The sequence below is a fragment of the Talpa europaea genome (genome assembly GCF_964194135.1).
Source record: "Talpa europaea genome assembly, chromosome: 6".
NCBI classification, from domain to species: Eukaryota; Metazoa; Chordata; class Mammalia; order Eulipotyphla; family Talpidae; genus Talpa; species Talpa europaea.
In genome coordinates, this window is record NC_140072.1 from 33,180,246 (window position 1) to 33,192,774 (window position 12,529).

Consider the following 12,529-nt stretch of genomic DNA (forward strand, 5'->3'; position numbering starts at 1 on the left):
TCAGCACCAAAAACTCCAGTCTGTGTGAAACACATGGATACAGACTCAACTCTGTGTCTTGGTCGAGTAATCCATCAGGTCCTTGGTTAGGTTTGAGACTTGCCCACTTTTTCCTTCCCTCTTCATGGCTCTCTAGACCCAAGGCTCTCAAGGCTTTAAGATTCATGGCCCATGGCCCTACTACCCAACAGCCATTTGGAAAGAATTCAAAATAATTTGAATTGCGATGAATGAAATGATAGGACCTGTATTAAAGATGGGTATTCTCCATTCCAAGTAAATTATTTAATGCGTTCCTCGACTGTCTGGTGTTGGGTGCCATGATCATATTGGGTTAATTATTTTTAGTCTGAGACATTGTGGCTTTGTGAGATGCCTTAAAGAAAAAGTGATCAATATTCTGAAAACATTTCCGGACAGGTTAGGAAACAAATGGCAGCTGAGAACCTGTAAAATGCAGACTAATGGAACCAAACACAGAAGCCACCAAAAATGATGAGAGCTCAACAAAGGCTGAGTTTTAAACCTGCAGAGAGCCACCACAGACGGTACCTGAGGATCTGGAATTTTTGATGAAAAAGAGCTTGAAGTTAGGACTACTCACCTGTATCAAAGAGGAAAAAAAAATTCAGTTAGACAACAGTACATCCAACTCTAAAAATGCAGTATGTAAAATTTTCTTCATTTTTCTCATCCCTGAAAACACTGGCAATACTTTACCTACTGTATTTTACCTAGAAAGGCTTTTGGGATCACCCTCTTTAATATATTTAAGAATAAAGATACAACTGAGATAAAATTATCTCATAGAATGAGAGTACTCAGGGCATCTCAATGCCTAAGGCCAACTCAGGTAACAACTAAGGGTAAGATTTATCTAATGAATCCTAGACTATTAAACCTAATCATTAATAAAGATCTAAAAAGCAGTCACATCAATTCTCTGTGAACTTTCACTAGCCAAAGCAAAATTTAAAAAAAAAAAAAAATCTTTAAGCAATGGCATCTAAGAACATCAGCAACATGAAAAAACTTAAGAACACCTACTTCTTAGTCATCAAGTGACAATTGCCTGAGGATGTCAAATTTTCTTTAAACTCTTGGCAACTTACCCTTCTATGCATAATAACATGGTGACACAAGGAGATCGGTGAGCACAAGCAGCTGGTCATCAGTGAATTGCTGTTTGTGTTCTTGCCAATTGTCATGGTGTGTCCTTCGAAAATTGGATAATGTCTTTTTTACAGTCATCTGTAGAATAGGTAATCCATAAACATTTTAACTTCTCTGAACAACCAGGGTTATATATCAGACAGCTTTAGCTAAGTAACAATCCATCTAATTTCAGATCTCACACATCATCAAGTGCTACAAAAGCAAAAGTTAACCTTATTTTGCAAAGCCACCAAACTCACTTCTTAGAATTAATTAGCTGTACTTTAGAACAAACTAATGTAACTTATACCACATTTGAAACCAGTTCAACAAATACTTAGACTTATGAATGTAAAAAAGGACAAAGTCAGTGATTTTATAAGTTGTTTCTTAGAAACACAGGCGTTCACTACTAAATAATACTATCACAATTTCATTTTTAATATTAGTTTTCAGTTAGGTACTTCCTAGTGTCTAATGTTACAGTTCTGATAAATTCTGACTACCATCTAAATTCTTTTACTACCATCTAAAATGGTAGTAAAAGAAAATTATAAAATTTATCCTGAAAACACTGGCAATACTTTACCTACAATGGACTGGGAGGTGCAGAAGCTATATTGATTTCTTTGCTACCAAAAGATATTAAATATACATGGAGCAAGATTTTTTTTTAACATTTTAAAAGGACAGATTTATTAGGAAAAGGAAAGAAGAGGATGCTCGCACAGACCTAAGGAGCAGGAAAATAAAAGCTGCGTCTGCAAGATTTTAATTATTGATAAGTAAATGGAGCCTTGGCCGAGGTAAATAATAGTAGTGTTTTTATCAAAACAGAAGGTTCAGGGAGTACTACCAGTACAAATGGTTTCCTACATAGTGTCACTGATTATATGCATGTAAAAGCTGATAAGGCAGAATTTTACCTCAATAGGCTGAGGATCATTCAGATGTGCACTGAGATTCATAAGGAGTTGGGGCATCCAGGTGGGAACATCATAAGGACTAGAAAGAACACACGCACCAAGTCCCAGCACCCCAGCATGGCGTTTGACCAACTCTGCAAAGAAAATATACACAAATATTTACAGGACTCTATACATTAATTATGGTGAAATAAAATTAGTTTTTGATTATGCTAATTATTTCCAGTGAGTGCATCTCTGTATTTTAAATGCAATTGCATGCACATGTATCAAAAACATGACTTTGAGGCATCCTATAGTTGTCCATTAATGAAGTGTAACTGTCAGAAATGTCATGTATTTTCTAAAACTAATAAAACAATGGCTTTTTAAATGAATGTATATCAAACACAAAAGTGTAATCCCTGATTCTAAAACAATCTCTGATTAAAATTATACCCACTATTCTGTGGTCTTCCCTGACCCCCACAGAAAGGTATCAATTCATTAAACACATCATCTATGAATAATGTTCAAAAATCTCAAAACAGAAAACTACAATGTGTTTTTATTCTAAAGGGTGTGCATTCTTTAGTGATAGAGTTTACCTTAAATTGTTTTCAAATTCTCATTGTTTTTCTAATAAAAGATACGTGTTTGTAAGTGTATTATATACGTATATGTGAAGTAGTGAATAGGGTGCTGGAATTAAAAAGGGAATTTGCAGCAGTCATAATATAAACAATGTCATTTGGAATAATGAAAATCTGAAAATACTTTGGCATTTGTAAATGCAGTTCTCAAGCAAAGAAACTAGAATATACAATGGTATTTTGTTGGATATTGTTATTAGGTAATTATATGACATAATTAAGGACTTATTATATATAATCATATTTCAGTTTCATATTCTAAACGCAACCTGCAAATGAAATAAACTTCCTGCTTGCTAATAATCCTATACATTTTCCATTTATCTTGTGACTGTTTATAGTTAGTGTTAGATCAGAGCTTCCTTATAAACAAGACATAATAATAAATCTTATTCACCTGTTTATTGTTAAACTCAGAGTGGAAGCTCATATAGAATAACTTCTCACCCTGTCACCAAATGCTTAATGAAACACCAAATATTCCCAATAAGCAAGGTTTTTTTACTTAGCCTTTCTTCTCTTAGTTCTACACAAAAGTTATAAGTTCTTTAAAAAATATCATTTAGAACTTCCAAAATAACTAATTTTGCATGTTTCTCTCTATAAGGTTATTTAAGGCAAATAGTCACACACTTCATTTATTTTATAATAGGTGGTATGCGGCAATATACAGGTTCTTTTATACATACTTAATTTTAGCTTCTTCATTCCTGATCTTGCCCTCTCTCTATAAAAACAAAGCTCTACAAAAGCAGGGGCAACTATTCCTAGTACACACATATGGGTAATCCTCGTTAATCCCGATAGGGATATTTGTGCTCTCTAGCAGCAAAGTTACCTGCGGAAGGAATGGTATCTCCTACAGAACCAGGATCTCTCTTTCTTTTTTTCGGTAGTTTTGTTTTGCAAAGTTGCTCAAAATGAATCTGCATAGGACTGTCCATGGTAAGGAAGTTACACTGTAACAGACCGCTTAAGGTGGTAGCAGCCATTTCTCGAACCTGTGGAGATAATCACTTCTATTAAAGCTGAGATCTTAAGTCAGGTGGAATAATGGTGGTAAGTGGGGTAGGAATAATGCTGGTAAGTGGGGTAAGTGTGCATCTGGGGTGGAAACTTTCCCTGATACCTATATTTTCATTGTATGAGTGCTCCTTTGTAGTTTCTTAATAGAGATTTCTTCAAATTCTCAAAGAATCTGTGATTTCAAAATGAATGACGGTCACTCTACTAATAATAGAGGTGAATGTTTTAACTTTTTTTTTTTTTTTAAAGATTTATTTATTTATTTATTTATGCAAGCACTGGGTACAGTCAGAAGCGCGGGAGGGTGAGAGAATTCACCAGAGCCAGAGCAGGGAGCAGCGCAGGCAGAAGGACCTAAGTACACTGCTGAGGGGAGCAGCGGGCGGCAGGACAGGTCTGTGCGCCCTGTGGGACCCTCCTCCGGTGGCCGGGGAGCAGGCAGGGCTCGAACAGGCGCTGCAGAGGCTGTGGGCAGCTTCGGAACCCAGCGCTCAACCACTGCGCCACCGGGGAGGCCCGAATGTTTTAACTTTTAATGCAAAATTAAATTTCCCTATAAATTAATTATTTTCCTACTGCGTGATAGTTCTCTTTATGGGCTCCACCTTTAAACACAGATCCAGCATCTGCCATTAGGGCCTTCCTGGTGGTGCAAGGGGTTAAGATGCAACCTATGAAGCAGTCTACAGCCTCTGCAGCAGGAGTTCGATCCCCAGCTGGCAAGGGAGCAACCCACATGGCGCAGCAGACCTCTCCTGACTTGCCCACTGCTCCCCTCAACAGTGTACTTCCATCAGTCTGCCTGTTCAGTTCCCCACTCTGCCTCTGGTGAATCCTCTCAGCCCCCATGCCTCTGGCCTATACCCCAAAGCTCTTGTATGCATAAATAAATCTTAAAAAAAAAAAAAAAAGCCTGCTGTTAAAACAATTTTTACCTAGACTCTACATGACCTAAAACCATTGCTGCTGTTGTTGACAGCAATAAGAACACAAGAGAACTCAGCTTTCATAATTGGCTTATATGGTAGAGGGTTTATATCCAATTTACTTCTAATGAATTTCAGAGGCTGTTGTCAGACTATAAACACAGATTACAGAAATAACTGTTTAACAATCTCTATCATAAATTACAAGAGAAGCAATCATAAATTACAAACATTTCTGCTAAATTTTCATATAAGCAGGCAATAGTAATTTGAAAAAACACCTGAATGATTTTTTTTTATGCTCCAATGTCTCTCTAGTTTGAAGCCTGCACTGTTTAAACTCATGAACTTCAAATGTTCTTAGTCACTTTTGTCCATTTTGGATTTGTAACATTATCAGCTTATAAGACAAATAGTTATCTTTGAATTTCACAGAAATATCCAAACTCACTCTCCCAGTTTCTCTAATATTAAAAAGTGTCATACATTTCTTGATTATATCTGTAATATATTTTAGTGTAAGATGATCTGATTGATTTTTATTTTTCTCCAACTTCTAACATATTACCCAAACACTTCCAAATTAATTATTCTCTTTCCCAGTAGCAGGGTCTACTTCTGCGATATTTTTGTTCTAAGGGTCAGTCTGTATATACTATAGTTAATTTATAAGAAAAAGTATTTGCTTTCTTATTAATAAACATACAATCTTGCATCACTTCTGAAAAATTTTCAGCCTAATAGTTTTCTTAAACATTTCGCATTTAGATCATGAAGTTTTCCCTAACTGCAAAGCCAGAAAAAAAAATATTCGATGCTTGTTTCCATATGTATTATAGCAAATCATGATTAGGGTATCAAAACCACTCAGGGCAATGTTAAAATTAGGGTTTTTTTTTTAATAATTTACATTTTTAATAAATCACATCAGTGTGTAATTACTTCAGGGAGGTGGGGTGGGCATGTGGTGCTTTCTTCAAATTTATTGAACTTTGATTTGTTCTAACTTCAATTTTACCTCTAGCTGTTCATCTTCCAAAAGACTTATGATCAGCCACCTGATGTCTCTGACTGCATCTTCATTGTTTAGGAAAATAAAGAGGTTGTAAAATACCATGGTTTGGAGGTAGGTCAGTACTGTATATCTGGCATGCCAAGAACTGCTTCTTGCTGTCTGTGAGAAGTGAAAACAGTATTGATAAGAACATGAGATGACAGCAAAGTTACACACATTTAATAGTCCAATGTATTTCTACTTCATATGCATGTAAGCTAATCTTCTATTTCTTTCTAAATAAAAGAGCTTCAGAGGTAGGTAAAGTTCATTTTTCAATGAGTGAGTGGCTGAGAGTAAAGGGGAGGGACATAGATAAAAATCAATTTTATAAATAAGAGCTATGCATAATTAATGTCTATAGCTCTACAAAGGGTTGCACATTATTTTACTTTCAATAATAGCAGGTAGGGCACTGAAAGAAAACAAGATTAGGAACTACTAAATTCCACTACTAAGAAAATAACCATTTTGGGCAGTTAAGAAACATTTTTTTTGCGTTAATCAGACTCAAAATTTGAAACTTATGAGACAATTCTTTTCCACTTTATGTAACATGTGTATGAGCTAGGTAAAGTGTACTAAAAATGCAGTCAAAATATACAAGTAAAAAGTAAAGGGACGGGCCTCCCCTGGTGGCGCAGCGGTTGAGCGCTGGGTTGAGAGGCTGCCCGCAGCCTCTGCAGCGCCAGTTCGATCCCCGGCCACCGGCGAGGGTCCCACAAAAAAAAAAAAAAAAAAAAAAAAGTAAAGGGAAAATGGTAAAAGGTAAAAGGGAAGGACCATCTTTTCTCTCATAAACACTTTATATCCAAGGTGCTTCATTAGTTAGCTCTTTCTGCATATATAACAAAGTTTGGGAATTGAGTGACTTGATCAAGATCACAGAAGTTGGTGGCAGAGTCATGTAGAGAACTGAAAATGTGTCTTTAGTATGACTTCTCTTAGAATGAAAGAAAAGTCAGATTGAAAGTAAGTATCAGGTGTTGTATATATTAGTCGATATTGTGAAATTCTTATAAAGGTAAACTAAAATTCTAACCAAAAAATGTAAATATTTTAGCTATACACGCTTACCTGTTTTAGCACCTGAAGTACCAAAGGCACTTGATGAGGGTAAAGCAACCCCTGAGACATTAATGATAAACATAACTTTGCATCTCTTTTCAGTTCATCATAGCTATTGTCATTTTCCACGGGGGCAATCTAGATAAAAAAATAAACCAAAGTCATGAAATGAAAAATAACTGCCTATAAGTATGCAAAAGCATCATTAGTTGAAGGCTACCACATATTTACTTGACTCCCCCGTCCTCAGCTAAATTATCTGCAGCAAATCCCAGACATATTTAACATATACATTTTGTGATGATGAACATTTTGATCTTTAGTTTATTATATATTGAATAAGAAACTCAGAAATAGTAATATTTGAAATTTTAAGTTTTTTTTTTTTCCTATTAGCTATGAGTATTTTCCTAAACTGTCACTGGCTATTAGTGATACAATGTTGTTGGCAAACTTCTCATCTATCTATCAAGATCTTATCTAGGGCCTCCCTGGTGGTGCAGCAGTTGAGCTTGAGCGCTGGATTGCAAAGCTGCCCACAGCCTCTGCAGCGCCGGTTCAATCCCTGGCTGCTCCCCGGCCACCGGAGGAGGGTCCCGGAGGGTCCCACATGGTGTGCAGACCTCTCCTGCCGCCCGCTGCTCCCCTCAGCAGTGTACTTTAGTCCTTCTGCCTGTTCTGCTCCCCACTCTAGCTCTGGTGAATTCTCTCACCCTCCCAGGCTTCTGACTGTACCCAGTGCTTGTATAAACAAACAAACAAAAAACAAACAAATAAATGAATGAATGAATAAATAAATAAACAAATCTTAAAAAAATCTTATCTAATAGTAAAAAGATTATTTCAATGAATATTAAGTCACTATCTACTCAATAATTTCCTATGGCTAATCTATACCATTTTTTAAAAAGATTTAATTATTTATGCATACAAGAACTTGTGTAAAGACCAGAGGTATAGGGGGGTGAGAGGATTCACCAGAGACAGAGTGGGGAACAGAACAGGCAGACTGACTGAAATACACTACTGAGAGGAGCAGAGGGTGAGACAGGAGAGGTCTGCTGCACCATGTGGGTCAGCTCCCTGGCTGGGGATCGAACTCCTGCTGCAAAGGCTGGTGATAGCTTGATAGCACTGAGACTTTAACCCCTCTGCCACCAGGGAGGCTCAGAAGGGGTGCATTTTTAATTTCAGTCATAACCTTACCTTAAAAAACAAAGGTAGAAGCTGAAGTTGTTCTGTGACTGCTGTAGAGAAGGACCTTCCTGCACTTGCCATCAACCACTTCAATACTATTTGGGAACAAACATGAAGAAAATCAGACTTTTGCCATCCAGTTAGACCACACAGTAGAATAATACTGTAATGCTAATGTCAGTGAGCCACTTTGATAGTTACTTAATGTTAAAAAAAGAGATCATCTATTTAACTTCACGTATTAGGCACCAACTGATCAGCAGTATGATAGGAACTATTGAAAAGAGTATGTATCAATCTAGGGTACTGAAGTCACTCTCAAGAAAGAATGAATTAACACATTATTAAGTCTACCAAATATCTACACCAAATACCAATTAAAACCAGCCTTCAATAATCATAATGAAGAAAAAAAAGATGACAAAGTTGGTCAAATCTAGAAAATTATCTAGATATTAAAAACAATAGAATATCCCCAATAACCAACAATTTTGAAAACACACACACACACACACACACAGAGTTGGAGGAACCATACTTCCACATTTAAAAACTTACTACAAAGTATAATAATCAAAATGGTGTGGTACTGACAGAAGCACAGATATATAAGCCTTCACACAGACGGGCAATAATTTTCAACATGCCAGTGCCAAAGCTATTCATTGAATAATGTCAGTCTTTTCAACAAATGATGCTGGGAAATTGGATATGCAGAAGCAAAGAATAAAGCTGGAACCTTATTTGTTTATACTACATACAGAAAAACTTTTGTGCCTAAAAGGACACTATCAAGAAAGTGAAAATGCAGAATGGGAAAAAGTATTTGCAAATCATAAATCAGATAAGGTACTGAGCTAGAAAATATAAGGAACTACAACTCAACAACAAATCAACCTAGCTCAAGAAAGTTCTTCACACCCATTAGAATAGCTACAGCCATAAAAACACAGAAAAAGTGTTGTCAAGAATGGGAAAAATTTGAACACTTCAGCTCTGCTAGTTGGATGGAAAATAGTATAGCTATTATGGAAGTAGTTGTTCAAAAGTTAAACATATAATTACCATATACTTTAGCAAATCCACCTTTACCATCCAAAAATAATAGAAAGCAAGGACTCAAACAGATTCTTCTATATTAATGATCATTGCAATATCATTCACAATAATCAAAAGGTATAAGCAACTTAAAAGTTCAACAGATGCATGGGCAAATATTGAAACCACTATGTAAATTAAAAAGAGCTAGATATAGACAAATATTTTATGAGTCAACTTATATGAGGTACCTAGGACTGGTAAATTCATAAGACAGAAAAGAGAATGGTGGTTTCCAGGGGCTGGGAGAAGGGAGTTATTATTTAATGCATACAGTTTCAGTTTTGCAAAATGAAAAGATCGGCAATGGTGATGGTTGCACAACAATGTAAATGTATTTAATGCCACTGAAATGTAAATGTTATGTAATGCACATTTTGCCACCAAAAAAGTAATAGGATAATATAAATGTTTTTAAGCAAGTTTCTACTAATTTTAGCGACTCACTAGTTTTTAAGAGTTTAATGCCCTGAGTTCGTTCATCTTCTTCACCAATTCCATTTTCTTCCATAACATGGTTTTGAATTTCTTCATCCACATCCATGAGGGGTTTTAATTTTTCCAGAATTCGAGCAGTAAACTCAGGGACACGAGGGGATGTTGTTGGTGCAGTGTTTGGCAAAGAAACATCTATCATGAATATGTAGGTCAGCACACTGTAATGTAAAAATATATGTAGTATGAGGAGATTTTCTTATTATTCAAAAAACCTGTGGTTTAAAAGTTAAGTCCCAGCCAAATAAAAATTTCCTGTGATATTTTCTTTTTTAAAGATTTATTTATTTATGCATATAAGAGCTGGGGTATAGGTCAGAGGTATGGGAGGGTGAGAAGATTCAGAGACAGAGTAGGGAGCAGAACAGGTGGATCCACTGAAATACACTGCTGAGGGGAACAGCAGGCAAGACAGGGGTGGTCTGCTGCACCATGTGGGTTAGCTCCCAGGCTGGGCATGGAACTCATGCTGCAGTGGCTGTGGATTGCTTCATAGTGCCAAGACTTAACACCTTTGCCACCAGGGAGGTCCTCCCATGATACATTTTGTAGAAAGTGTCTTATGTCTGACCTAAAAATCTTAGGTATTACAAAGTGGGATATGGCAACTGTTCAGTTCTGGCCTGTGAACAAACTGCTATGCTATTTTACATTCAGTGCCTCTTATCTAATAGGAAACATAATTTAAGGAAGAAGACACCTTGAAACTTAATGGCAACATAACTGATGTGTATTATTAGATATTAAAATTTAATACAACTTAAGAGGTATATACTATAACATAGAGGAAATAATACTTACCTCCCTATTCTTTCCCTGACATTTTTGTAAACCTGGGTGAGTTTGGGCTCCAGGTACTTCAGCAGTCTGTGCAATAGCTCAGGCACTCTCCATTCTTGCTGGGCAAGGCCACCTTGCAATACATAGAGTCGGCTAAAATTAAAGCACAGATACAACGTTAGAGCCTCTCTTTGCTTTTACACACTGACAACAGAGATTAATGATGTCTATGTATTTCACTTAAGTTTTTTTCTCACCTAATAATGTAATTGACAACTCAAAATAGTAATTTTATGAAATTTTATTATTTCTCCTACATCATTTCCCCTGTACTCTCATTTCATCTCCACAATTACACAATCAAAAAGAAATACTGACTTTAAAATACTCATTGCATTACTCTCTAAGCTCCAGAAGTTTCCTTACAAACAATAATAATGGTGTTCTTGTTAATAGGATTATACAGCTTATCTTTCCGTATCTACCAATTTTCCCCAGTTTCCCTTAAAATGATTACTCTCTTCTTTCCTTATAGGAAAGATGGAAAAAGTGAAGTCAGTATTGTTGTAGTACAAAAAGCAGCCCTGCGAAATATCTGACAGCAAAGAAGAATGAATCTAACTTATGTTTGGACTGTCCAGGTTGCCTCTATTCTTCCTACTTGTTCCCAAATCCTCAATTTGTTCAAGTATAAATAATTCTACTTAGTATCACATATGATCTAGCTTTGGATGTCATCATCTCCTAGAAGAAAGTAGTTATATTATCTAGTCTTCAGGAGTATAGCCAGTTCACTTTCATTTATGTATCAGTTAACAGAAAACTTTTTGTTAACCTTGTAAGTTTTCTTTTTATTTACCATGCATCTACAAAGGATCCTCCTTCACCACTCAGTGGTGATTCCAATAGCAGTTCAAAAAGCCAATGAAGTTTTCGGGGATCTCTGCTTTCCTGTGTTGAAAATACAAATTAACAATTGGAACAGTGTTTTGAATAAGATAGGCTGTATTGCTTTAGAAATATTTTAAATAAAGCCAAACTGAAACTCATAGAAAAAACAAATTCAAATATATTATCACAGTTCATGTTAGAAACTAACAATAAGAAAATGGTTGTTACGTCAATGGATTGTCTTTAAAGTATATAAGATAGGGACATATTAGTAGCAAAAATGATAACTATAACTTATCATCTGGCTTTTACTACACATAAGTTACATTTCCAGAAATATGATTTGACATGATATTCAATCTAAAGATACATTACCATGGCATGTAAGATGTAACTGCTCAATTACCACACAAAGCTTATTTGAAAGACTAAACAAAACCATCTCCAATCATCGAAGATGAGTAAATTATAAATAAATTTCAAGATATAAGAGGTATAATAAGATCCCACACATGAGGCAGGGTATAAAAAGTATGAACAGGTCAGAGACAAAAAAGATAGAACTTACACAGGATGTTGCTATACACGTTCCCCAGTCATTATATGTTTCTACTGTAATGTTGGACAATGCTGTTCTAAGCAGAGGGCACAGAAGCTCCCAAAGCTTCTCCACCTACTCAAAACAAAATATATGGGAAAAGAATGACACTCAGAACATTTTTCTTCAGCCATCTTTTCTTGGTAACATATACATACAAACAGATACTTCATTTAAATTATTTCTTAGAACACTCAAATAATTCAAGAAAGTAACTTCACTATGTTAGCATCATACATACCCAGGTATATAGTGAATATATTTTCCCAAATAAGTTATATTTTAAAAAGAGGCAACACCTTATATGTTCCTTATAAAATCTCATATACTGAAAAGTTCTCTTTAAAATATTTTTAATAACATAGTAGACTACTAACTGAAATAAACCCCAATCAATTTTAAGCTTTGCATGCTCACTGAGGTCACTTGATTGAATCCTAAAATATGAGGCAATGACATTTTCATACAATTTAGTAATAACCCTGAGTTATAATCTTCAAATTCCAAGCCGTAGCTTACTATAAATAGCCTTTAAAAAGTGTTGTTATACAGAAACTGCCAACATATGTGTATAGATGCTTCTCACATTTTAATGAGAATACAAATCACCTTGCGATCTTGATAAAATGCAGATTCTGATTCATTAGATCAGGGTGGGAACTGAGATCCTACTTTTCTAACAA

General features: G+C 35.6%; 1 protein-coding gene across 1 annotated transcript in view; it reads right to left on the reverse strand.

Annotated features, from left to right (window-relative positions):
- Nucleotides 1-1,116: 1,116 nt before the first annotated feature.
- PSME4 (proteasome activator subunit 4) overlaps nucleotides 1,117-12,529 on the reverse strand; it is a gene marked incomplete at both ends in the record, with an annotated part of 81,250 nt that continues 69,837 nt past the window's right edge. The window contains 10 exons of the mRNA XM_084235038.1: nucleotides 1,117-1,251; nucleotides 2,082-2,215; nucleotides 3,552-3,714; nucleotides 5,684-5,839; nucleotides 6,797-6,925; nucleotides 7,994-8,079; nucleotides 9,530-9,738; nucleotides 10,379-10,510; nucleotides 11,217-11,308; nucleotides 11,817-11,921. Coding sequence (XP_084091164.1) covers nucleotides 1,117-1,251; nucleotides 2,082-2,215; nucleotides 3,552-3,714; nucleotides 5,684-5,839; nucleotides 6,797-6,925; nucleotides 7,994-8,079; nucleotides 9,530-9,738; nucleotides 10,379-10,510; nucleotides 11,217-11,308; nucleotides 11,817-11,921 — 1,341 coding nt within the window. The remainder of the gene's footprint in view (nucleotides 1,252-2,081; nucleotides 2,216-3,551; nucleotides 3,715-5,683; nucleotides 5,840-6,796; nucleotides 6,926-7,993; nucleotides 8,080-9,529; nucleotides 9,739-10,378; nucleotides 10,511-11,216; nucleotides 11,309-11,816; nucleotides 11,922-12,529) is intronic.